This window comes from Pygoscelis adeliae, unplaced genomic scaffold (genome assembly GCF_000699105.1).
Source record: "Pygoscelis adeliae isolate BGI_AS28 unplaced genomic scaffold, ASM69910v1 Scaffold5, whole genome shotgun sequence".
NCBI classification, from domain to species: Eukaryota; Metazoa; Chordata; class Aves; order Sphenisciformes; family Spheniscidae; genus Pygoscelis; species Pygoscelis adeliae.
In genome coordinates, this window is record NW_008824753.1 from 262165 (window position 1) to 290037 (window position 27873).

At 40.8% G+C, this 27873-nt stretch overlaps 1 protein-coding gene across 1 annotated transcript in view; it reads right to left on the reverse strand.

Annotated features, from left to right (window-relative positions):
* The window catches only part of TSPAN4 (tetraspanin 4), a 217011-nt gene that overhangs the window by 50733 nt on the left and 138405 nt on the right, over window positions 1–27873 (reverse strand). The window contains exons 2-3 of the mRNA XM_009323424.1: window positions 22396–22587; window positions 3614–3688 (exon numbers count right to left, since the gene is read on the reverse strand). Coding sequence (XP_009321699.1) covers window positions 3614–3688; window positions 22396–22587 — 267 coding nt within the window. The remainder of the gene's footprint in view (window positions 1–3613; window positions 3689–22395; window positions 22588–27873) is intronic.

The window sequence follows — 27873 nt, forward strand, 5'->3', positions numbered from 1 at the left end:
TTTCACTTCTGAACTCAAGGGATTCATATTTCGCAATGTAACCAGCCAGGACAGTTGGAGAAATAGTGAACAAAGTGTTAACTCAGGCCCTGCCAAAGAGATCCACACTGGAGCTCCAAGAAGCAAGGCATTACCCTTTCCTTCCCATACTATGTATTCCTGAGCTTTCTCCAAGCCCCCCTCTCTTTACAACATCAGACTGCATAGCCAATTCAGAGAAAGAGTTGTAAAGTCCAGGGCAGCATTTATCTCATGAGATCAAGACAAACATTTCCCCATCAAGAAAAGGGAAGATGACATTCTAGGGCATGGGAACAAGTTGGCTGCCTAAAAGCTCAGGAAGGCTGCTGCCAAGTCACTAGAATGAGAGGCAGAGGCAATTTTTGGGCTTCTCCCAAGCTGGTGAATGAGAACGGGTCAGTCTAGACTGCCTGGAGTCCCAGCAGCCTGTCTTGTCCACCTCCACAGCTGCACGCTCTTCTACAGCAAAAGAATAAAAGTGCTCTGCCAAAAACCTATCTGTGAATGGCTGTAAAGAACTTTTGTCTTGATGCTTTTTAATAATAAACATGCTACGAAAGCAACAGTCCCAGCAATGGATACAGAGAGACTGATTCACAGCTCGAGAGCCCATGCGTTGTGTCCACACGCACCTGGATGCACACTCACCCAGTGACTGACATTGCAGTGCAAGCACCAGCTTGCTACTGTGCCCATTCTACAGCAGAAGGAACAAAATGGACATAATTCACTGGACAAGTGCTATTAAGTCAGCTGCAATACCCAGCCCTGCCATCGGCACAGCTCAGTCTCTCAAATCCCTTGTCATCAGCCAAAACACTAAGAGCTCTAAATTTAGAACAGGCCCCAGCTGCCTGCAGAGTCTTGGGCAACTCTCTCAGCTCCTGCCTCTCCACCTAAACAGGGTAAAAACACTGCCCTGCTTCACAGAGAGTATTGATTAAACTCTGTAGCAAGGGACAAAGTATCCACTCCAAAGTCCTTCCACTTGACAAAGTAGGAGTAAGTGAAAACTGCCAGGGAATCCATTATTCAATCTCTTCTCAAGCCAGAAACAGAAAATAATGATTGGCCCCCATTTTATCCTGGGAAGAATTTTACATATACATACACTCCTAATAAACAGAAAGCTACCAGGTACTTGAAAAAACTGATTTTATATATTTATATAAAGATAAAATGAATGATACAGAAGCCATCAAAGCCTTAATCTGCAGAGTCCTTTTCTGCTTTTGCACACAAAATTAATGTTACCTTCTTCTGATATGCAAGTGTTAGCGTAGATTGTTCCTTCACTGATTTTCCAAGGAACTGCATTAACTGAATTACTGTGGTGGACTTGTCTGGGTTGGCTACTTCGCCATGCCAGTACGCGTGGCAATACTGTTCTTCACAACAGGAAAGCCAACACACAAATTCTAAGCATGCTGTATGAAAATACTAGTTTTAGGCTGCTGCTCTTTTATTTATTTCGTAGCCAGGACTGTAAGTGTAACACAGAGGCAAACTATTGGTTTCCTCAGTATAAGACCATGGATTTAAAGTCATACAGGAACATTAAGAGTCTCAAATTTGATCATCCACAATACACAGACTACAGCAATTTCTTAATTCAGTAAAACTGCACTTGAACTGGAGCCCATATCCTAGACTCTGTTTTGATCTTACACAAAACTGTAGCGTACCTCCTGCATCAACCTACAGTATGTGACTCAGAGGACAGTTGAAGTGCCTGGTCTCTTTATTAAGAACAAATAAAAACCACTGCAAACCAATGGGCTAAAGGAGGGAGGGAATACTTCCTGACACTTTTTCACTATTTTAACCTCTGAAGAGTGAGGACCAACATTTTCTGTGACACACTTGTCAACATAACAGCGCTGACTGCTTTATGAACAAAAATGTTTCTTTTTTTTTTTTTCTTTCCTCCATACCTACACATTTATTGAACTATCAGCCTCAACAACAGCCAACAACAGGAAATTCTACAAGATAATGATGTGGAGCACAAGAAACATTTATCTTTTAAACCTACTTCTTAATATTTTCAAGTATTTCTTCTGTGTTCAGGACAGGTCTTTAGCATGTCATTATTTTAGAAACTGCTATCATTTCTCTTCTTAAGATCTCTTAAGCAGAGGATCTCTTTGCTTTCCCAAACTGAATCAGGGTAGTCTCCATAATCCTGTTTCATGACTGCTCTCTCCCACCTTTCTAGTGCTTCTAATCGTTTCTGTTACCCTTCACTGAAATGAAGTACCCAAAACTCAATATTAAATACACAGTCAGATGAGTCCATCAATTTATACAATGACATGACAATATTTTCTGATTCCCTTTCTAAGTATACGCCAAGTGTTGTATTTGGGTTTTGGAGGCCCATTGCATATTAAGTAGATACCTATTAAGCTGTCATGTATGACATGTAGATCTTTCTCCGAAAAGGTTACAAGTAATTCAGAATCCAATAATGCATACAAGTAATTTTAAATTGCCCCTTCCACTTTAATTACCTTGCAAGTTAATTCCATGTTCCAGCTACAGCATGCCGTCCGGCAACCTAGTTCTTTTCAGTCCTTCAGAAGTGCACCTGACACTCACTCACAGTGTTCAATTAATTTGGAGCCTTTCTAGAAAGTAATGTTGACATCTTATTCACTCCTCATCCAGGTTATTGGAGAACATACTAGGTCTACTGTTATCTCAATTTTATTTTGATATTTTGTGTAGTTATTTTTAATTTTTATTTATTTTCTGCTATTTTTTCTTTCCATTCCAGAAGAAGCTGTTTATTGGTCACGTACCTGATGACTGTTAATTCATGGCAAAATTTTGGCATCTACCTTGTGATTTTCAAGCTCCCTTAGTCTTCAGCTGTAAGAGAGCTTGTCTGACAATTTTGATTGAATAGGCAGGTTATGCACAATTATGCCCTTGTTTTGGGTTTATTCATGTAAGATTTGTTTTTTAAAGAAAAATTATTTTAAGGATAAAGATAATTCAGATAGGCAATCTTGCCCTTACAACAGAAATACCAAGTAAGCACAGGAACAAAGGTCAAACATAAGTAAATTTGAAACTACAAACAAAAGCTTTGTTTATTAAACTTTTATACGTTTACCTTGGCTTTCCACTAGAATCTAAGTACACGTGCTGCAAGGAGCAACTTGGAAAGATAATGAATTGTGTGCTAAGGACACCTCCTTTGTAACAACATTAACGTGGCTCTTAAATTGTAAACATATTTTTTAAAAACCCTATTAATTCTGATGGGTGTCTCTTCGTACATGTTCCTAGTAAGGCTCATTGGCTTCTTTGCTTTTTTGTGGGGGTTTTTGGTGTTTGGGGTTTTTTTAAATGGTAGATGCACTTGGCAATATCTGTGACCTTGAGTTGTACACATGAGCAAGAAAGAGAGCCCAGTCCTGCAAGGCTGTTTATGCATTCTGAGAGAGCTCCTTCTGAGAGGGGTGTCTCAAGGAAGACAGAAGCATGATATGCATACCAAGCCAACTGCTTCATGATTTATTTATAGGGAAAAGGGGCATAAAAAATTGCTGAAGGGGAGAGAAAAATGAAGAATCTGACTTACCTTGTCGGTGTAGACGAAGAACAGAATCACAACAGCAAGCTCCAACAGAAATATAATTAACAGCATGATAAAAAACTGTCAAGAGAAGAAGGGACAGGGGAAAAAACAAAAAGCAAAAACCATCAACATCTATTTCAGCTTTTTCTGGATGCATAATAAGTACATTCAGCAGATCATGCAGAATGGAGAGTGGGAGTCATACAGGCAGCAAGATGCAAAGCTGCTGTGTTACAGCAGAACAGAAGGCACATGACATGCAGCAACTGAAAAAGCAGGCAAAGGACTAGTTAGGAAACACAACAGTATCTGGGCATATGTATAGCTCATTCATATCACTGATTTCAGTAGAACAGCATAAAACCCCACAAAGATCTGTCCCCTCAGCAGGCCAGTGCTCTATTTGACAGTAACCCTTGAGGACTCTTCCCAGGCTAGGTTTTCTTTATTTTTTTTCCCCACCAGATCTTTCCAATTAACAAGATATCAGTGAAATCCACAGCTTAGACTTCCCATTGCAAGAGAAGGTAGCCTGGTCCATAAACCATTAAGTCATAGCTCTTTTCAAGGGGAATTGTGGGAGAAGTGAAAGGCACACCAAAAACCTTGTACACCAAGTTAGCTTTACAAGCAGTTTCGCATAGCTCCACAAATCACCCATGGGTTTCAACTGAAAGGGACTGATTTGTACTGAAGACATCAAAGCAAAGTCAGTCCATCTCTTTTTCTCCTCATAAACCATGAACTGTCGAAAACCCAGTAGTCAAAAGCTCAAAGGAGTGTGTAAAAAACTTTTAACACAGGGTTTTCAGCTAGATTCTCTAAAGACCTCAGCTCTGATTGATTTCAGCGAGAGGAACTGTTGGCAATGCCAAACACTTCTGAAAAACCATATCCGCTGCTTTTTGTTAAGATGCTGGACAGGTCTGCAGCACAGGTCTGCAGCAGCATCAACACAGCAGTTGCACGGACTTTAGAACAAGCGCTATCAGAGCATTAAATGAAACTGAGTTTTGCAAAGATGGGTAAAGGAGAGAGAGCAACTTTGGAAACTTTTTAGGCTCAGGCAAAGGTCCTGCTCCCTGTAACACAAACTCCATATACTTAGCAGCCTGCAAGGCTGGAATTCTAATACTGAGCAACACTGGCTTAATTGAAATCCTATCCCCAAGAGAAAAAAACAGTTACTGTCTCTTCAGCTTCAACCACAAGGCTGCAAACCTATGAAAGTTTAATAGCTACAAAGCCTTATCAGAGCTTCTTCACTCCTTGGTAAGTCAAAACCAAACCTTTGAACCTATGGATTTCTGTGACTGAATGGAGGGCAAAAGGTCAAGAAGGGGAAAATACCTTTCTCCACTAGTACAATTACACTGGCTACAGAACTCATTGCATTTTGCCCCGCAAGTCTTAAAGTTTATTTTCAAATCTTCATCACTAGTATCTTCACACCTGCCTGACCCTAATACCAAATCCTATTACTGCCCAGTTTTGAATCACAGAACTCATTCACGCTCGTGATCCAAGCTGATTTCCATATCATTACCATCCAACACTGACCTTCTGTATGGCTTTGCAGCAGCCTTGGTGCAGCTTGCTTATTTTTTACATTTAGGATTTTAGTCTGCTGCATAGCGTTAATTGAAACAGGACAAAGCACATCACTCTGCAAAGATGCACAGACACTTTGCTATATTTTATTTGGCTGTGGGGTACTTTTTTGCTCATCCATAAAACATGGCTTTTCCAAAATGTGCATGTGAACACCATTGTCTCCCTGTGAAATTCACTGGCATAGCCTGGATTACATTAGGCAACTTCTAGCACAAAGGAAATACTCTTACCCATTACAAATAGTGATCAGCATTTCCTACCACAGGACCCCAATTTCATCAGCTTATAATTTTGCCAAACCTTAATTGTCTATGCTTACATATTCTGAGCTTGTTTCTGTCTAAAGGATAAAAGTTTTTGGAAGAACTTCGAAAATAGCACTTCAATTACTTCTAAGAATGAAGCAGGGCAAAGTGTGTTATTCTGCTCAGGTTAAATTTCTGGTGGCTTAATCTGAAATCCTCTCATGCTCCGGGGTGTTTAGAGCAGGGACCTGAAACAAAGTGTGGCTCCATTTCAGGCACGTGCCTTTTGTCTTACCCAACTATGAGTGGATTTTTGTGGGAAAGTTATTAGCCTTCAAAAAACTGCATTTCACACATCCAGTAGAGATGAGAGGGCTCAGCAGGTAAAACCTTCAAAGTCCACCACCACAAAAAGCCTATTCACATCTTTCCCACAGCTCATGCATGTCCAGACAACTTGCAAACCATCCCACAGAGCATCTTCCCTGCTGCTGTGGCACTCACACATGTGCGCAATGCCTTTCTGCTGTCCCCTCAGAGCTGATGGCCTCCAGTCCCACTTCACAGGACATCACCTGGAACAGTAGGTACAGCCAGGAACCGAAGTAAAATTCAGGGACCTGTTTTTCCTGTGCTTTGAAGAAAGCTTTCCTCCCTTCTCTGCACTCACCAGCACAGAGACAGTACAGACGAAGCCAGGGAATGACTTTGCAGGAGAAAGTGAAGCCTGAAGAAGAACATTTTTAACAGCAGATGGGGAATGGTTTAGTTTAGGATACGGTCTGGCTACCGGTTTTAGAGAAACTGGACCTATTGGTAGTAGCCAATCGGGGCAGGAGACACCAGAGAAAAAGGCAAGGCCTATGCAGCGGCAGGGGACACCTCTGCATGTGGATACCCAGGAGGAGCTACGCCTTTGAGAGGATGGTGGCCTATGGAGGACCCCGCGCTGGAGCCGTGGAAAAAAAAGAGCAAGAAACAAGGAGTGGCAGAGAAAGAAAAGCACCCGACACTGATGCCCATGACTGAGTATAATGTGCGGGGAGTGGATGGGAGACTGGCAAGGGGGGAGGAAGGGAGGGAGGAGGGAAGTTGAGGTGTCTTCTCAAGCGTGTAATTGTTTGTCGTTATTTCTCAATACCAGAATCAGTAATTAAAAGTTTATCTTAATTGGCAATAAATTAAGTAAAATTTCATGACTCCAGAGTGTTTTCCCCTGCAACACCAAGTCATACAACTCTGCTAAATGCCCCCCTCTTAGGACCGGAGCAGGCAGCTGCTGTTGCCAGCTATGCCGCTGTGTCCAGCAGCAGAAGCCTGTGGGTTGGATCTCCTGGTGAGACCATGATGGTGCTCCTGCCTTCTTCAGTTCATCCTAGAGAAATGGGTATGACATTGCCATTGTAAAAGATGCTAAAATAGTGAAGTCAAGCACTCAAAATTTAGGAAATGTCAGAATAAAAGTTCTCTCAGTGATGGTTATGTACCATGTCTAAGTCTTTACCTACACAGGCCCAGAGGTTCCTCCAAGCTATTACTGGTGGGAATTGGGTTTCACGCACTGCAGATTTTGGAAGTCATGCAGTGAACGAAAATTACTGTACACTGTTCAGGAAGTCAAAACCTAGATAAGTAGGATTATGCTTTTTCTCCATACAAAAATATTTTTGTTTTTAAATAAAACCTCTAGTTTTATCTTTCTTACTATTTGCATTCATTGACAAAAGTACACTGTTATATCACAGATAACTAACGTATTAGTAATCCCACTGTGTGCAGACAATAGAGACACACACTGTATCTTTTATTGCAAAGGTAAATTAGGTGAGGTCAACCTCAAGGTGGAGGCTTCAAATTCACTACCTGGTAAAAGCTACAAGCACTTACATGTGCTGCAACCCAAACCAACATGTCAGAAAGTAAAAATCGAGGCTTCAGACTGAGCTGGCTGCAAAGCATAGCCTGCATACATCAGCACATCTTCTGATCCACCAGACTAAAGCGGATGCATGGACGCGTGCATAACCTGCTCCTCTATTCCCACAGCACCTTCCAACAAAAGTTCACTTTCAGTTCCATCCTCAGTATCATCCAAAAGGGAATGATGCCCCATTGGTATATCTCATTCAAATTTAAAAGGGAGAAGCATAAGCCCAATGAGAGCTCACAGCACCCAAACCCCCACCACACCTGCTGGAAACTCTCACAGCTCCTTTTCAAATGAATTCTCTCACTGAGGTGATAAATACAGAGAATAAAAAAAATAAGTTTTGCTTTGCTTCACTGGGGCTGCAGGCTGTTGGTATAATAAAGATTTATGCACGGATAAACAACAATCCCAAAGCAAAGCATTCATGTAAAACTCCATAAAAAAAAGATTAATCTGACCTCGTACAGAGAGATGCTTTTACCACACTACTTGCCAAATAGTGGGATGCAACCTCATAGAGGTTCACTGGAGAGATACCTACTGCACAACTTTTCATAAATTACACCTGAAATAACACCACAGAAGTTTTGATGAGAAGGGAGGGGTAAGGTGATGCCTTTCTGTCTAGCTACCACTGCTGATTTCCAACCCTTAAGAAAACTAAGGCCAGTTTCTCAGCACTTACCTTCATATTCTACAAAGCCCATGACTTTCTCACAGGTTCCCATTAAAGGAGTAAAGGAAGTATGCAATTGGTATCAAGCCTACCTCATAGCTATGCATCACCTTCCTGATGTCAGAGAGAGAAAAATCTATTAGAGAAGAAAAGGCCCCAACTTGCAACTCCATCCCCATTGGAGCTGTACTAGGCTTCTGACCCACTAGTTCCGGTTCTGTTCATCCAGCCTCTTAATATCAGTGGGAGAATCAAGAACTGTTCCCTATGTACATCATTTAAAGCACGTTTCCATCACAGCTCAGAAAGGCACAGAGCAACGCATTAATTATATTTTCTTCCCAAACAAACAAGATTCTCTGGTTTCTCAGATGTTATATACACTTGCCTCTTTGCATAATGATTGAGCATCACACACTAATACACACAGGATTGGGTCTTTTGCTTCCCCACTGCCTCTCCTTCCCAAATCTTCTCAATAGTTCTATCATGTTGCTCAAATTGCCCATCTCTCCATGTCAGGAGTAGCTGACCTTCCCACAGTCTCCCAAAGACAAAAGTGACCAAGTACAATGAAAACCAATCTGTGATCGTCTTGTTAGCCTCCTAACATTTTGCTGTGAGACTAAACATGATATAACTGATGGCAAGATCGAGAATGCTGTGTTTAGACTGATCCCTGAAGTAATGCTTTTAGTTTGATGGGAATCTGTCTCAGGAGGAGACAGTAAGATCTCAGTGTGCCAGACCTCTTCTCAGCTTAATGACAGGAGACAGAAGTTTCTTGCAAAATATTATTCAAATCCTCTTCAACAAACAGCAAGAAAATAGTAGGAAGACCCAAAAGCCGGCAGTCTCTTTGGAATAGTGACGCATTCCAAAACAGTTTTAAAGTTAATGGCTTAGCAAATAATTTGTTTAGACCAAACAGCCTACAAATTAGCATAACCTACCTAAGAAACTGGACAAATAACTTCAACAGTCAGCCTGTGCTGTGTTCCATCACGTAGTACCTACACTGTTAGTCTGTCTGCAAGGGGGACAGTTAGCTGCTTTTCTGACAGAGACAATATAAGGTAAAATACGAGAGCAGGTAGGTTGCTCCTGTGAAAGTGCTCCAGCAAGCTAACTGCTCTTGGCCTGCAGCAGCTCCCAGGATCAAGAGAAGAAAAATAGGAGATTCACAGGCAATCTTTCCTCTGTAACATCAACTGCGAGTTTGATACAGTGAAGCTTTTTGCCTTTTAGTTAGGCTGGCTACCAAGTCCTTACTGATCAGCTTTAATTTCAGTATTCTGAGCATCTCCAAGGATGAAGATGGACAGCCATCCACAGCCTCATGGGACACCTTTTTCCAATATTTGACAATCTTCATAATAATAAAAATATTCCGCATCCCTAATGGGAATTTCCCTTGTTGTAACTTGTGTCTGTTACCTCTTGTCCGATCCCTGTGAATCCTTCCAAAAGCTGTATTTTCTTTAGACTCTACCGTAAGGTAGTTGAAGAGAGGAATAAAATCTCCTCCTTGCTTGAATTTCTTAAGACAGAACAAACCCATAATCAACATGGTGGCCCTCCACTGGACCCCTTCCCCTCTGGTATATATGTGTCTCTTCTACTGGGGAGCCCCAAATTGGGCAAGTACTCCAGATGTAGCCTTATCTTATTCTGGAAGAAGGTGTTATTCTTCCTCAGTGTCAAGAAAGGTAAGGGAATGTGGGGCTTGGTATGGCCCACAACTACCCAATTATTACATTTATCTTTTTATTCTGATTTAAAACAAAGGCACATATTAAAGTGCAGGCTCTCCACACATTTGAAAGATCTCTGCTTGTTCTGATCAAAAGGAGAAGGTCCTTTATTTTTGAGTTAAAAGGATTATCAGATTGTGTTACTGTGCTTTAGGCCTAAACTATCTGCCAAAAAGAATTTTTTTTAATTGATTTTTAGATTATAATTTGATATGAACAGAAATACTATCAAAAATTACATCACATTCTGCACATAACCTTCTCTGCAGGGATAGCATCTTATATTTAATACTGAAGGTGTAAACAGTATCTCTCTTTTTTGAATAAATAAAGTCAAACCTTTACCTACAAATTCACAGAGCTCCATTAAAGTCAGAATAACTTAATGGATTTTATAGCAGCCACGCTTTACCAAGCTGCCTGAAAATGAAGAACTTTTCTTGAATTTAATATGCTTTGTAATTTTCCTATTCTCTTATCATAAATTATATTATTTATATTGAAATAATATCTGCCAGACTGAGTGGAGCTGCCTCATTACTATGGTTGGCATTGTCAAAATCTTATGTCTTCCCTGCACAAGTGTAGCATCTCCATGCCTAACCAAATTAAAACAGTTGCATCAACAAACTTAGATGCATAAAGTTGAGCATCAAAAGGGGTAACACTGTCAGAGGTCCTGAATGCTATAAACTATTGCCAAATTTACTCTATATTCCACACTTCAGAAAAAATCAAGCCACCTATGAAAAGGCAAAATCAATGTAAGAATTCCCACTGAGGTACTGGAAAACAGAACTCCAGGTACTGGAGAACAACCCGCTCTTTATAGGGGTCCTGTACCTGCTTTCAGGTACCAATGCTTGCCAATGTTGGCTCTGGCTTTCTAAGCACAGCAATACGAAGATCATCCCCAAGCATGATAAAGGTTTCGCAGAACAGCTTTTTTATTGCATACTGGTACATGACTTCCACAGAATAAAAACTGATATGGCACAGATTTTATCAGCACTCAAAAAAGAAAAAATAAATGAAACTTTCTTCCACTTTTGAAAGGAAAAGTGTTTAATGTATCACTAGTTCTCACAAGAAGTTTGATTTCACATAATTCCCCAAAGGCATTTTGATCTGATATATTAATAGGGAATAGGAACATTATGAAAGGCTCACTTAGTTTTTTAAAATTTTCTTTGATTTTCTTTTCCAAGGAACTGAGCAAGGAGAGGAGGACAGAAGAAAAAGTGCAATGGGACTTGTACTTGCATCTTAGAAATTACTTCTTCTGCAGCCTGGAAGACTTGTACAGAAAGAGACAGAGCAACGAATGAGAAATGACAGGACACTGTCCAGACAGTAACAATAACTGGGATTACAGTCAATAAAATCCCAGTGTATTGATCTACCACATGAACTTCACAACAAAAGGGAAAGGGCAGCTTGCTTCCATCAATTTCCATCACACTGGATTCTGATTCTACATCTCAGTACCAAAGTTTTGCTGACACTCGGTCTGAATTCTCCTTTTGTTAGTTCCATACCGTTGCTCCTACTTACCACCCTTTGTAGCACCATGCATGCTTCCTTTCTGCCCATAGTATTTAGACTCCTCAAATATTTGTAGACTTATATCCCATCTGAGCCCGCCCTCTGCCATGCTGTGCATATTTAGTTCTTTTAATACTTCCTTGGAAGTAAATCTCTTTAGCCTCCTGATCTTTTTTTGTTCAGCATAAAAATGATAAGTTTGCCCATAAACTGTAAAAAGGCAGTAATGTATATGAGCAAACTTATGAACAGAAACTCCATTATGAAAATGGCATGTATCTAAATTTGGTTCATCAGCTATTATTCTCTAAAAGCCTTAATAGTTAATTCATTGTGATTGCGACAAAGTCATGCATGCTTTATGCCTGCTGGATATATAGTACAGCTCTGTTTATGTTTGGACCATATTTTTTATAAATGTGCAAAAACTCCTGCTGATCAATAAGGCTCAAAGAAAGCTGCAGTAATTATTTCTGGGAAGATATACAACATATGCAGTTTTAACACATTAACAGTGTTTCATTTTAGTCTCATTACTGCTTTCAGTTGGAATCATTCAGTCTTACTGCATTAGTAAGTAAGAGTTGAGAGACTTGACATTCCCATACTATATGTCATAGGATTTTAACTGGCAGTTTCTAGTCATTTTCCATCTTCTCCAAAAACTGACTCAAAATCAATGAAGTATCATCAAATATTAGCCAGGTATCACTCTCACATTACAACAGTAGGTGGGTAAAGGCCCATTTAACAGATCGCAGATTATTATTCCTTAGCACAAATAAAGGTCTCACTGGCCTTTGACTGTCTTTAAGCATTGCTTCAGCTCTTCTGCAAACATAATGCAAAGGTGTGACATGATCTGGTGTCAATCTTTATCCTAGTCAAGACAGAAACTCATCCTACTTGTGAAGTATGATATGGCTGAAGAAGAACTAAAACGTTAGACTAGCTCTTACAAGTCCCTGCATCACTCCATTAATAGCAAAGCAGTTGCTTGAGTCCATCTAACATAGCTAATGGAAATAGCAAATACAACTAAAAGGCTCTGGCTTGGGGTTAATCCAGTATTCTCCATCTATGGCAAAGACAGACATGCAAAGTTAATTAGTGTCTAAACTTACACGTTTTACTCAGACTTTAACACCACCTGTTACCTCCATTACTTAGTAAATGGAGCTTCTTCCCTGAATCTACCATCCCCAGGATATTTCTTGTCATCTGGAGCTCCAGCATGAAACACGGTCGGACAGCTCAGTGCCCCGAGAGGAGGAGAGCAGCAGTGAGTGGTCCCTGCACACCCTGCTTGGGAAGCCAGTGAGTCGGCAGGGCTGGCTTCACACTCATGTTCACACTGAACATCTGGCTGACCCCAAGTGCTGGGCAAACTGACAGAAATTCCCCCAAGATGATAAGGGCAAATGACATGACCACGCTGCTCAGCTGACTTAGGATGAGCTGAAGGGGAAAAAAATTACTCCGAAATTCTGCAGTTCTCCCTTTACACTTATTTTGCAAACCCTGAGCTGAGCTTGCAATGGGACCTCACCTGCTAATTATAACAATAGAAAATTTCTCTTATTTCTAGGAGTCTCATAACAGCATCTAGAAACTGTATTGCACGTGTAAGTGAAGGAAATGGTGAGCAGCAGATGGTCAAGAGGAGAAAAAATGACAAGGTAGAGTATTTTGTCTGTATTTAAATTCTACTGCTGGTTTTCTTCCCAGTTTGCTGTTCCCAAATATGCTACACAGAGGCTCCTGCATCAGATGCACATGGGTCAGTCTCGCAGTAGCTTAAAAAATGAACAGCAAGTTAGTTTGGTTTACCTAATTCTGCCTTTTAGCTAGTAATATTCTCCCACTGGGGAATGGAAATGTCTATAGCATCAACTAAGCTCTGGCTACACCTTGTGTAGGCATCACTGATTTACACAAACTAGCCTCCATTTCTTTACCTCCAGAGTTAGATTTTTCTGAGGTTCAGGTAATTCTAATCCTTAAAGAAAAAAGCCAATGTTGCTCTTTCATTTAAGAAGCAGTGTTAAGGTGGCTAAAATAGCAAATGAATGATTGGGAATATAAGCACACATGCTGCTTTGGTAAGCCTATGGCTTTCTATCTGAGGAGATAATTTTATTGTTACGAAAAAAAAATCATATGTTATGCTCAAAAGTGACATGAATGTCTGGGCTGGCAAGGAGCACACAGGTTACCTGTCCTTTTACTTTCGAAATGGGAGTAATTCTGTTGTCTACCAGATCTTTCAGGTGACCCAAGGTCTGGAGCAAAAGTCCATTAAAATCAGCAGAAGTCAGTCTTATAGATCATATAATGAACACGTCTGTCCGGAGACTGCAAGCTCTCGCAGAAAACAGGCTTCCTTGAAAGTGTTTTCCTGACCACCATGTAGTCTTACGCTCTGCTCTTCCACTGTGAGGTTCATTGGATTACTTAATTGTCCTGGTAATTTGATGTGCAGTGAGGTATCTGTGACCAATCTCAAATCCTTACAGACAGTAGTAGACATCTGAGCCTTGATATAAATTAGTATAGCTCCACTGACTCCTGCACATGGCACTGTCACACTGTTTGACTGCCATAAAGCAGCATCTTGGCAAACTAAAAGGAATGGGGACATTAGGAAAAGATTCTTCACTGAGAGGGTGGTCGACCACTGGAACAGGCTCCCCAGGGAAGTGGTCACAGCACCAAGCCTGTTAGAGTTCAAGGAGCATCTGGACGACGAGTTTAGTTTTAGGTAGTCCTGTGAGGAGCAGGGAGTTGGACTCGATGATCCTTATGGATCCCTTCCAACTTGAGATATTCTATGATTCAACGCGTATCAGGCACTAGTGGTATTGCATCAGTCTATATTAGAAAAACAAATACTACCCTATGAGGTAAGCCCTTCCTACACATTGAGCCTAGGCTCAAGTCTAAAAACAGGAGAGAAGGAAAACAGCTTTATTCTTTCTCTCCCCTGTTCCCAGGTTCTTTGATTAACTGCTACCAGAGCTGAAGAAAAGAAGGGAGAAAGAGGAGGACTCAGACAGGTCCCATCCACTCCTGAGTTTCAGTATCAGCCAAGCATAAGGAGCTAAAAAAACCTGAAAGGCAATGAGGAGCAGATTCTTAATTATAAAGGAGAGGCAACAAAACTAGGGGAGTTTGGTGCTCAGTACTTACAGTCCAAACAGGCAGCAAGTTAGGGCTTTCACGTGCAACACAGCACTACACAGAGAAGTGTTACACATGATGTATAATGCTCTCAGGCTGTGTGTACAGTATCTTCCTGGTCTTTGATCACGTGCTTGCTGCTGTGGCTACAGCCACAATTTCCCTGATTTTGCTACTCGGATTGCTAAAAGAACACAAGCTCATGTGCTAAGCTGGAATGAGAATCTACTGTTTGGTCTGTAGCATTACATTACTGAGATGAAGTAATTCACGGGCTATTTTTTCCCATTTAAGTTGCTTTGAAATAATTCCCTGTCACCAATGGAGTTTCAGCTGTCAGCTCTCTGACTGGATCCAGTGACACTATTGAAAACAGTAGGGTTTTTTATTCTCCTTTTCTTCCCACTCATTAACTTTTTCCTCATTTTCTTTATTGTTATTTCACTTACAGATGAGCTGGCTGAAGTTCAGAAAACTCTCAACAGCACAGTACAAAACATCATGGGCACTCATTTTCCCCTTGGACTATTCCATAAATAAGAGCCTTTTGATGCCTGGATAGTCATTCGGATATGTATATAGTATCAGCTCTTTCCACAGCTGATCCTGACTTAATATCAAGGTTTAATTCTGATCTTATTCATTCCAGCAACTGTGACAAACTCCTTGCTTATTAACATGACGTTCTCGTTTAAATTAAGCTGAACACATAGGTCTGTCTGTTAACGATGATTTTCTTTCCCCTTCTCATTAATAATTGTTTCAGCTTTTCTAAAAAAAAAAAAAAAAAAAAAAATCAGGTTTATCCACAAATCAGGAATAAGGGAGAAGAGGGCATATCTAATCGGTCTTCTTACTTATCTAATCCTTGATCTGATGTAACATACCCAACCTTGGTGCTTTATAAGAAGGCAGCTGGCTTTGGGTAATCAGAGAGGAATCAGCATTTTGTCTACTTCAAGCCCTTTCACCTTTCTAATATATTCCTGTAAGGGCAATACGTGATGAAGGATCACCCACATCAACTTAAGGCCTTTTTAGGCATTAAGGTCTACACAAGCAAGACTCATACTCTACCTCTTTTGACTGGATTATTGGCCATGTCGCACATCCCAACCAGGAGCAGAAAAGCATGTTCTTCATACCAAATTGTTCGAGGGAAAAAAAAAAAGTGTCACAAAACCTGAGGGAGAAATATAGAACCTCCTATGGATCTTATTTCCTCCCAGGACATGGGTTATTATTTAAGTTGGAAGTGTCTGAAAACATGGTATCTATACATGCGTGCTGTAACAACCAAATAGACATAAAAATCCTTCCTTCACAAAGGGCCTGATACTGGTTTTTACCAGTGACTATGATTTCCTGGACCAAGAGTAAGTTCCTATTTGCAAAAAATTTGCATTAGACCATGTTTACATGCCCTTTCTGGCAGCTTCTCTGAATGTCCCGTTTCCCATTTAACTGGAGGTAATGTTGCAATTAGGCTGATCGGCTCAGCTGGGACAGCCTGCAGTGGAGCTCACGGAAACCAGCTAATTGTGCCAATTAGGCACTTTCAACAAGATAAAAATTGAGAACTAATTTTGCTTTGGGATATTTATTTATCATTTGGACATAATACATATAATGAAAGAAATCAAAGTTGTCATTACTATTATGGAAACATGGACTAAATACTTCTTAAAAGTCATTGTAGCACACAGGACAGCTAGACATATTCTGCTGTAATCAAGGAAAGATGACAAAGGCACTGAGTTGAGATTTAGACAATCTGGGTTTGCTTCATAGCTCTCCCATAATCTCCCAGTGCAACCTATGGCAAGGCACTTAGTTTCACTGTGCTGCAGCTCCCCATCTGTCTAATGAGGATAATAATACTTTCCATTTGTCTTATCTATTTAGATTGTAAGCTCTACTGGCCAGGGATCTCCTCTTACCATGAGTTTTATACAGAACGAGCATCCTGATCTCATGGGCTGTCTGCAGGGGATACTGTAATACAGATAATAAATAACAATCCATCATGATTTAATGTCTCGAGCTGAGAATTTTAACCTGGACTATCCATGGAATAATGACCTTTTTCAGTGCTAGCATACAAATATAGATCTCTGCTACACATGTATGAAAGGCAGAGAATTCAGGCAATTTAGCTCCTCAAACATAGATCTTAAGCAATTAACCTAAAAGACAATGTTTACACAGACACTTAAGGATCAGCTAGGTGAACATTTGAGCATGAAAGAGAAATAAGTACTTAATCAGGCATAAATTTCTTTAGCATAGAGCAATGGCATGTGCATATGTACATACAGAACCTGCCTAAAGTCAGTACTATGATCAAGTAATCATAACTGATCGTGCTAGAGTGGTACAGCAAGCTGGTGCCTCATCTTCAGCAAGGACCTGCCCTCAGCTGAAAAGCACATGCATTGCAATGGGGTTAAGAGCACTCAAGCTAAACATTTTGCTAAAATTCATGAAGATGATGGATACGACTAACAGCTCTGATGGACATTAGAACTATAACACATTTGCAAAGGGGAAGGGAACAAAAACAGACTCCTAATTTTGTTTCAAGGCAGCCTATAGAGATTTGCAGTACAGCTAGATGATCCTGCAGCGCAGGATCAAACACCTATGAAAAAACCAATGGAAGTCCATAAACTAACTTTCTCAAGTCAGACTCTTAGCTTATTACCTCTGTCACCTGTTCAGGACAGTGACCCAACCCATCAGAATAAAGCTGCCTTTTTGAAATTACAGCTGAGCTTGTAGCAGAGGGACCTCTGTTAAACAATCTTGAGCAACAAGAATAGCAGAAATGTCAAAAGAATCTTACTGAAGCAGGGAAGCATTGTTTGCCTGCTTCACTCATCAATTTGCATCTACATTCAGATGCGAGATTATATACACCAGGTTGTATACTTATTTCAAGAAATGCTAGTTGCTCTGATTTCTCTAGGGAAATCTAATGATGGAAAAGTTTATCTTTCACATTGTAGCTGGAGCAAATAAGAATAATTGTAAATATCCATTTATTGTTCACCGAGGTCTTAGAATGACAGCTGCACAACTCACCCCATCTGCGTATTTTTGCAGAACGCATAGGATTGTTGAGGTTTCCTTTTAGATTTTTTTTTCATGCTCCATTTTAGATTTTCATATTATTCTATTCCTCTGAATGCAGAGAAATAGGAATGGGCCTGTTTCTTAAGAGATTAATGAAGCATTGTCCTGGCTATACGTTGCCACTGAGTAAAGAATACCTGCCAGCTCCTTAGTTGGTGGACACCAGGTAAGTCCTTTCAAGTCAGTAAAGCTGTGAAGCTTTCTTGAGGCTATCTAAACACTCTATTCAGAGAGTTAACATGGATCATTGCTGACTATTGCATGCAGCTATGCAAAAATCTCATTTACAAATTAAACTTTACTTCTGCTTTTGACCTCCTTTCTCCATCTGTCCTCTGCTACTTAAAACACTTTGTCTGTCCTCCTTTCTTTCAAAAGTCATTGGCAAATGCCAGAGGTAAGCAGTTATTATCATTTATACCTAACATCACAGCAGCCTAATACCAAAGAGCTTACAGGTTTGCTCTGACAACCCAATACAAATGTCATATGTGGAGAACACAAAGATACAGGATCAGAGACTCATCTGCTCTGCAACTTAGTGTATGAAATATAAATAGATCGAAATGTCTCTTTGATACTGGTCATTTCTCATTCACTCAAGCAGATTCCTTAGGAAATCTCATCCCTTATCACATTATTCATAAGGCAAGACCATACGCAGACATCCTGCTGTGTCCAACACCACATAAAATTCTGCTGCTCCCAACGCAGGTGGGTTGAGCTAGTAGTTCTTCCTGCCCTGCTCCCTCCCAGTCCCTTTGTGCAATGTTTCCCTGCAATATTTTCAATGTCTTCCTCCAAACCACCCATCCCAATAACAGCAGTACATCCTCCCAGCTACATCCTTCCCCAACTTGTAACTGCCAACTTTCCACCAACATCCTTTCCTCTTTCTTCTGCTTTTAGGAAGCAGAACAAGCGGTGCTCCTGTTGCATGGGAAATTTGACTTTCCAGTCCTTGCAGGTCTAAAGAGTACCGCCAACCTATCATTAGGATGGGGTGCACTACAGGAAATAACAGCAAGTGGAGGTCCAAATTCTTCTCGGTTAAACCAGGCATGTCCGTGTGATCCATATGCTTATGATGCCATAAGTGTCTCTAAGGAGATCTTAAGGGCATGATTTCAGAGCAGGAGGTGACAGGAATACAGTACGGGCAGAGCATCTGGAAAACTAGATGACATTCACATCATCTTTATTACTGTTTATGGTCATACTTAACTCCCAGACTTTCTCTCACACTGTATCAAGCAGAGGAAAGGGGGAGGTCATTGAAACCTGCTACTCACTCAGAGATACACAGTGATGTTCTGCTCAGTGGAGCAATGTTTGATCTCATATATGTAGGTTATAACTTGAGTATCTGCCATCCCACCACAATAGCATCCCTGGGTATTCCTCCAGCTTGGTTTAGTCCACTTCCTTTTCTTTTTGTCTATTCCAAGCCTCACTTCATCAGAATATTGCATACAGACTACGTAAACATGCAAGTGACACAACATCCTACCTTTTACTTCTTGCTTTCATTTTAGTACTACATTAATAGTTTTTCATTGCTTTTAAGCCCACCACAAACCTGTTTCAACTGCCTGCAGACCTTGTCTAACTCCTGTCCATCCCAGTTCCCTAAGCTTGCTTAGCATTTGCCTCTTTATTGGTCTAGTGCTGGGGCTGGCCAAATATCAGGAGGTGAGGGCAAATTAAGAGAATAAAATACATTATCCAGTGAATAGTGCAACAGAATATACTACCCATACAATCAAATAGCCTCCATCAGCCCATCTTAAACACTTGTGCAGCCAGACTTCAGTCTCTCTGCCTGTGTACTATCAAAGCTCCTATTTCCAAATGGAAGAAAAAGTTAAGAAAAGTTAGCTAAACTAAATGCTGCACAAGAAGATACGGTACTGACATCACACATGAGCAAGACAACTTATTCCATGAGTTGCTGTCACATTTGTGGTAATACCTTCTGGAGACATAAATTACAGGAATTCAGTTCAAAAAGCAATCTTAGCTACTACCAGGAACAAAGCCAGATGTTAAGTGACGGTCTGGGAGATACAGAAAGGAATGTAAGGACTTGATCCTGCAGTGACTGTTAAACACAGTGTGTGTCATATACATATATACAAAGTTGCCAATTCTTAGTAGCTTTCCCTTTACAACTTACATGGTAAATCCTATCACGTCCTAGCTGCAACAAAACAGTCCTCTTAAAAAGCAGTAGAGAAGGGGCATTCTCAGGGATGTTTAACAAAAAACAGAGATATTTTGGGAAGAGATTCTTTTCATTTTGGCGGAACACAGTGTTGGGAACACCTGTGAAATAAGAAAAGGATGAAGAGATGTAGCAACCACACACCCTAAGAAGCAGCCTTGGTTTGATATTCAGCAAGTTCTTTCATTCAAGCATTTCTTCTGCTACCTACGTTACCTAGAAAAATGGGAGCTGGCCAAAACCAAAAGCCCCAACCCTGAACTTAAAAGTACTACTTCAAACACTAGTCAAATAGAACCAGATATCTGGGGAAAGGAAGACTAAGGACAAACCTACATAATAAGGCTTGGCTCCCAGAAACAGAAACTCCTACCACCATCCATTTCCCCTCCAAACAGATAGACTCAACAGAAGAACTCACAAGAGCTCAAAAATCTCACTGGTATTTAATGAGGGTAAGTAAGCACTGATGCACATTGTGGAAAGTTACTCTAGACTAAACAAAAAGCGAATTCAATGTAGACTAATGAAACTGTATTTCAACCCTCTATAGTTGGGCTTGTTCAGAATTAAAGTAGCTGTAATCAACTGTAACATAACTCAATTTTGAAGAAAATTGAGTAAAATAGAGACCACGCTGAATAGCTACGGTACACAAAGGTAAGGACAAGCAGACAGAGTGAAATGCTGGTACCAAATCAGATCAAGCTTCTCAATTCTTCCATGCAAAGAGTTCCTAAATGAATTTGGATTACTTTGTGTTACTTAACTTGATCCATCAAGTACAGTCCTTACATCATGCACTGAAGGGCATTAGATTAGTCCTTAGATTGTGCATTGAAGGGCATTAGATTCTGAGTATTGTGCAGTATGTGTTAGGAGGAGCAGTACCCCCAAACATTTGCATCTCCCTAAAAGGATGCCCATCTAGGGTTGGCTGAGTACATTCACCCTAGCTGCAGCAATGACAGCTGATCAAGGGAGACTTTGCTGTTGCCAAAAGGACTGATGAGGGCCAACAACCATACGAGATAAAAGGCTGAAGCTCTTCCAGTACTAAAGATTGACCTGATCCTGACACATAAGACAACACCACTCATTGCTGGTCACACCTGAGCTAGGACTTTAATCAAAAAAGCAGAAAACAGGTGATTATTTTTGCACATGTAAGCTATACCATTAGACTCAGCACCCTGTGGACTCCTGCTGCATTGGCATTGAAGCTGTAATCCAGTAGTTATATCTGGCTGGCCAGACACTTCCTCCACAAAATGGGTATTTATAAGACTGTTAAAATTGTCAGCCTCAGATTCTGAATTCAGCCTTCCTAATGTAAATTTCCACTCACAAAATTGCCTTAATTTCAATTTATGTTGTTCATTTTAGTTTCAAACCACCTACCTGCCACATAAATAGCCCTTACTAGCCTAGACTGACTAGTCCTGACTTTTACTGGTTAAAAATCAGCAGAAACAACTGATTAAGGCAGGGGTCTGGAAAGAGTCCTCTATTGAGACTTGGAATCTCACAGTCACTTAAAGATTTTTACAGGGTGAATTTTTCTTGGGGGCTGTGTGCCTCAACTCATTCTGTAGTTCCTAGGGGAGCAAAATGAATATGTGAAGCACAGTGAGGAACAGCCTTTTACAAAGGAATCACTAGCTCACCACATTAAACTCCAGCCTCACTTCACTTTGCGGTTTGCTGAACCTCACAATGAAGCCCTGGACTTGAGCAGCAAGATCACCTCACTTCCTGGACTTCAGCTAAACAGGACCCAAAATATACACTAACACCAACTACAGCATGCACTCACTACTTCTAAAGTCCAGCTTTGAGTGGCATCAAATTACATTTTGATAAAATACACTAGGGATGTGGCTCAAGCCTCTGTTAAATCATGGACAGCTGGCACATTATTAATCTTTGATTTCACAGCAGTCTCCTTGTGCTGGCACCTTTACTTCCTGACATCTCAGCCTTTTGAGAGCTAATGACTGGCAAAAGCAGCATTGCCAAATCCGAAGGACTTCATTACCAATTTAAACCAAAATCAACCTCCTTACAATGTTTCCTGCCTACATTGATCTTTCAGCCCAGGACTTCAGATCATCAGTCCCACCAGGATAGACATTTGGAGTAGATACCTACCAAAGCTGCGTAAAAAATAATTCAAGGGTACACTGCAAAAGATGTCTTCACAAACTCCTCCATCTTCTCTGAAGAGTTCAAGGAAACCCACACCACCAGTAACCCTTCCCTTCTTGCAGGTCTCATCCTTCAAGGACAGGTTAAAAGCACGGTCAGGAATGATCTAGCAGCTCCTTAGAGCTATCAAGGACTGATTCAAACATGTCTCATGTCTCATCCATGTCAAGTGGCCAACTTCGGTAAGGAAGTAAGGACACCATCACATGCATTGGAATAGCACCAGCACCTTAAGACCACAAACACTGCAACGGCATAGCGGCTTAATACTCACACTCAGCAGGAGGCACTTGTTTTCTTTGATGGCACCTATGCAGCCCACGAAGCCAATGATCATGACAAATGTCCCTGTGACGATCAGTAGGTTGGCAGCTGACAGGGACGGGAAAGAAGAGGAGAGGGTGGCAAAGTTCCCTTGGGTAACAGCCAGCCAGATGCCTACTCCCAGGATTCCACAACCTCCCAACTGGTAAAATAGAGAGAAAAAAAGAAACTCAGTTATCGTATCTAAGCAACCCCAGGTATTAATCCGTATCAATATGGCAGCAGTAGAATGGCTCTGCTGGGGTAAACCCAGCAGTGACACCTAATAAGAAATGATCTCTCCCTATGGCACTTTCAGTAGGGAAAACAGACAAAGGAGAAAGAAAAAAAAAAATCATAGCGGGGGAACTCATCAGTAAGATGTAACACTCAAGAAAAAGACCCAGATTTCCTAAATCCAAGACACAACTTCAAATATCAGGTCTCTTCCTCTCAGTCAAAAAGCAGACCCTGAGTAAAGGAGAAATTCCCAAAGATTCAGATCTCAAGCAGCCACCACAAAACCATAAAATTTACAATTATTATATACACAAGGAAATTTTAAAAAACGCAAACATTTATAAGCATGCTGCTTATAATTGCGAGAAAGCCTGCAGAATTGTAACAATTTGAGTAAAGCTGAGCAATTAAATAGAATTAAACCAAAGGGTTTTTTGCATTATTATATAGTCACACAGCAGAGCATCACTTAGGTTTCTTTCTTTCCCTTTAAAATAATGAATTTTTATTGAGTTTTATAATTGCCCTTTATTATCCAAATCAATTAAAGGCTAGGAAAGAAATTGTGTTCATAGAGTAGTAAGCCAGATGTAGGAGCACATCAATTAAAAGTTCATCCATAAAATGGATGAACATAAGGCAGGTCATGAACCAGGGAAGGAAAAAGAGAGAGCTAATCCTGGGGCAGAGCTAAGCCTCAGAAATGAAACACAGAAGAGAAACACAAAAGCCAAAGCAATTTCTTAGTATTAATTGCTAAGGTTGCCTCTGCATGCCACTGAATTCCCACTCAACAAGGGACAATAAAGGTGGCCATGTCTCAGGGCAGGACTCCTCACCCCAAGTTGCAAACCAGTCTGTTTTGTTCAGAACTAAGGAGACAAACTATACCTGATTGTAACGTACCTCAGCTGCATCAACCTGCATGTCTCCACTGAGAGAGACAAGACTCCAGGACACAGGAACTCAAATAATTTCATTCAGCAGCCTTTTCACATACCAGCATCCCATATCACCATATTCACCCTTTCAGCAAAATACCCTCTACAAGCACCACAGAGAGACAGCCCATGCCCTGACCTGGAAATGCCTCCCCTCTGTGCCCACTTATGGACCATGATCTTTAACATGGTCTAAAATGATTGAAGAATAACCAGGGGAGAGGAGGGGGAAGAATACTTAAAGAAGGTAACCCACAGAAAATCATTTAGGGTAACTGAGGGGATATAAACAAAAGCTATCAACATGGCCCAAGGAAAAAAATGGGAAAAAAAATTAGGAATAAATTCCCTAAAACAGGAATAAAATTCTGAAGGTCTACTGGACTACAGAACAGCATCGAAGGAGAGGTGGCAGACACCCAAGTTAAAACCGAACTGGTGAGAGCACTGAAATACAGTCAGGAATAGCACTAAACTGGCCCAGGAAAGGGATGGAAAGCACAACTGCGCTTCTGCCTCCACATCCTGGTGGACATTCTGCCTCAAAATCAGCCTCAGAGCTGCAGGCACAGTGAGACCACACAAATGGCCCAATTAAGCCTAACAAAGCCAAATGCCCAGCAGCAGCAGAGGCATCACATTGCAATATGTTTAGCTGTTATCTTCAGTTCTTTGTTCTGAAGCAATTCAACAGCACCAATGACAGGCAGCTTATTTTATCATCTTTCAAGCTCCTTGTGTTGCTACACTGCTTTGAATGATACTGACACCTACAACTATCATTTTTATTATGGGAGGTGGGTCTCACTGAGGACGCTGTTGTGTTCGGTAGAGGCAAGACCTGCTTGCCTGCTCCTCCATCGCCGATTAAATTCTTTATGATGTACAAAGCATAATGCTTAAGACATCGTTGCCCTTAGGACATTTGCTTCCAGCATCTTTTCCCTCCAAAGTCATTCTTGTCTGTAGAAACTGGGAATTCACCAGCAGCACAAAATACCACAAAACCAGGAGACGGTTCATGCAAAATGCCGCAACTGTGGCTGTACCCATTTAGATCAGGGCTGAATATTTCAGGTCAGTTGGTCAGCAGGAGTATCTCACTACATTGCCCTTGATTCAGGGATACTCTAATATACATCAGGCTCTCTAGCAGCTCATTATCTTCCTATTCTTGAAGAGATAATGCACAGCTCTTCCTTAGCTTGATTAACCAAACTCTGAAACGCACAAAGGGATCCTTTGAGCATTAAACAATCCAGCTCAAATTGGATTTCACAAAGTGCTGCTTAGGAAATGTCAGCACACGCTACTGAGGGTTGCTCCACCTTAGTTCAGCCCTGTTCTTTTTCCCACACTAGAATGTACCCTCACGGTCCTTGAATAAAGTCACTAAGCTGTCACACCGGGCCCTGGGAAACAGAGGATGCCCTTAACTCTAGTCTAAACTGCTCTTTAAAGCCCCCTTTCCTGCCAAGGAGTGAAGCACACCTGTAAGTCTCTGTCCAATGACCATAACAACACTCAAGCACCTGGTTAAGGAAATGCTTAAGGGACCCAGGACCCACCAAGACAGCCACAGGAGCCTTTCCAATGATAGCAGAATATTTTCTGTTCCTGAACATTCAAAAAGCTCGCTCTCCCCCCAGTTTTGAACTGAACAGCAGCGTAATTCCCAGTCTAAGATCCAGGGATCAGAGGGACCACGTTTATTTATTCTGGATCACAGCAAAGAGAAAACTGTTGTAGTTGGTTCTATGCTGCCTGTCTGTTTTGATTTCTTCGTCTTGGTATCTAAGGAGCTGTTAAGCTATGGATAATTTTACTTAGTTATTTATGATGTTCTCTTTCCTCTACTTTTTCTCTCCCTACCCCATCCCCATCCCCCAGTCCTTGTTTGTGCCAAACAATCAGAAGCAGAGTGATGAGATGATAAGTCTTGACAGCTTTCAGGACTTGCCAAGATGTGAAATTAAACAAACCCAAAACCATTAACAGGACTACTCATGACAATTTGGGGGCTTCCATGCAAACAGTGAAGCCTTCATGGTTAAAAGACAAAACATTAAAACAAAAAGATTAGCAAGAAGTCTACAGCTTGAACCTGATCTATTGGCAGCCAAATGTGAGTCCGTATTGACTCCATGTGGTGAGTGCACGGCTGACTTTTAAAAAAAAAAAAAAACAACAAATCCCCCTCAAAGATGTCAGGCTACTGACAACAGCATTTTTTTAATTCCTTTCTGAAATATTTAACACATTATTTGCCTAATTGTTCTTGATAATCCACTCTCTTGCAAGCAAGGCAGCTCATGGCAAAATCTGAAACAAAATGCAGCTTCCTCTAACATTTTTTCTTCCAGTAAATGTTGCATTTTTTTGTAAAATCTTTTATTCTAAGGCCAAAACAGTGGGACACCAGATGGGATAGTGTCATAGCCCTAAGACTTAGGAGATAAGTGTCTGTTCCAGGACAGACCTCAGTGTAAATCGCAAACAGGCTGTTTAGTATGTCTGTGCCTGAGTTGCAAAATCATGAATACAAAGACACAAGAAGTGGGTTCTTTGCAAGCCCTGGACTTTGCAATTGGCTGTGGAAGGAGCAGTTTATTCTGCTCAAGACAAATTGCTCATAGGCATTTATACAGCAGAGTCAAGCAGTAAAGCGGGTGGCTTACTTGAAAAGCATAGATTCAGTCTGTCTCTCCTTCCCCACCCCAAGAGATACACAGACACGTGTGCAAGGGCTCTCTTGGCAAAAAAGCTGCCTACAGAATTAGATCCTCCAAATTGTTCTAATGGGCTAGAAAATAAATTATTCAGACTTCAGTGCATACATTTAGAATTGATCTTACAGTATGGTAAACAAAATAATCCCAAACAGCCCTGGATATATGCATGTTGGAGAAAATTATTCTGAAGTTACAGCTACACACTTAAAATACTGCAGGAGAAATTGTCTCATTGTTCATGATAATGGTGTTGGTGTCTTTAAGTGGGTTTTTAATTGGTTTTACTACACGGAAAATGCATCTAATCGAGGCTTCTCGTACTGTATCTGATCAGGATCTACCCACCACACTTCCTCTTTTAGATAAAAAAAAATTCCTCGTGTATTAAAAAATACACTGATAACAGAACACAAGTGGAAGGTACGACCAGTTGTTTTGTAGTTACACTAACTCACTTGGAGGGTTTTTCTGCCCCAGTCTCCACATATTTAAACTAGAAGGGCTTTCTCAATCCCACTTGCTATCCAGTTACTCTTGTGTGAATGTGCTTCCCCCTCTAACTATGGAGTAAGAGTATACAATGGAAAAATCAACATCAATGTATTAATAGTAGTGATGTGAACACTATCCAGCAAATGTTCTTGTAATGTAAGTCATACTTAAATTACTGTTCCTTTCAGCTAGACACATAAAGGAGGTGGAAATGGAATACATATATACATCAACAGGATCAAATGAATCAAGAATCTACATGGAAAAAGCAGAAGTGTGTGTGCTAATGCAGAGACCGTGGCGCTCCATATAAGCACATGCAAACAACCTGTCAGTGCAGCTGCTGCCTATCTTGGAGGAAGGAGTGGCCACTTCTGGAAAACACCTTCAAGCCAGCAGTTCATGTCCATTAGACTATTGAAGACCTTGCAGACATCCAACTGCACCACACCACCACTACCGACTGTCAGTACACAGGATGACTGAATTTGCAATGGTGTCCCACCACATGGATGGACACTTTAGCAGAGCTCATGGGACATATGCTAGGAGTATTACCTCAGTGTAGCAGAAGCTGCATTTCTTTCGCTAGTCAGACACGTGAAATTTAACAAATATGGGATGGTATATTAAAATTTAACAAATAAAGGACGGTATAAAATTTAATCCCTTTGTGTCTCTGATTTTAGAAAGTTAAATGGAGTAGTAAATGGGGAACTGCAGCACATTTCTACCCTTAGCATATTGAGGCTCTAGAGCTCTGCGGTGCAAAACTGAAGGATATGCGCAAACCTCATCCAAAATAGCCATGATCTGAGCTGTGTCATTTTAGCAAAAATTTAAAAAGAACTAGGAAAAAATACTTGAAAAAAGATCAGTTAGTAGGGACCACATTCATAGAATCATAGCATCATTAAGGTTGGAAAAGACCTCCAAGATCATCGAGTCCAACCATCAACCCAACAACACCATGCCCACTAAACCATGTCCCTAAGCGCCTCATCTACCCGTCTTTTAAATACTTCCAGGGATGGTGACTCACCC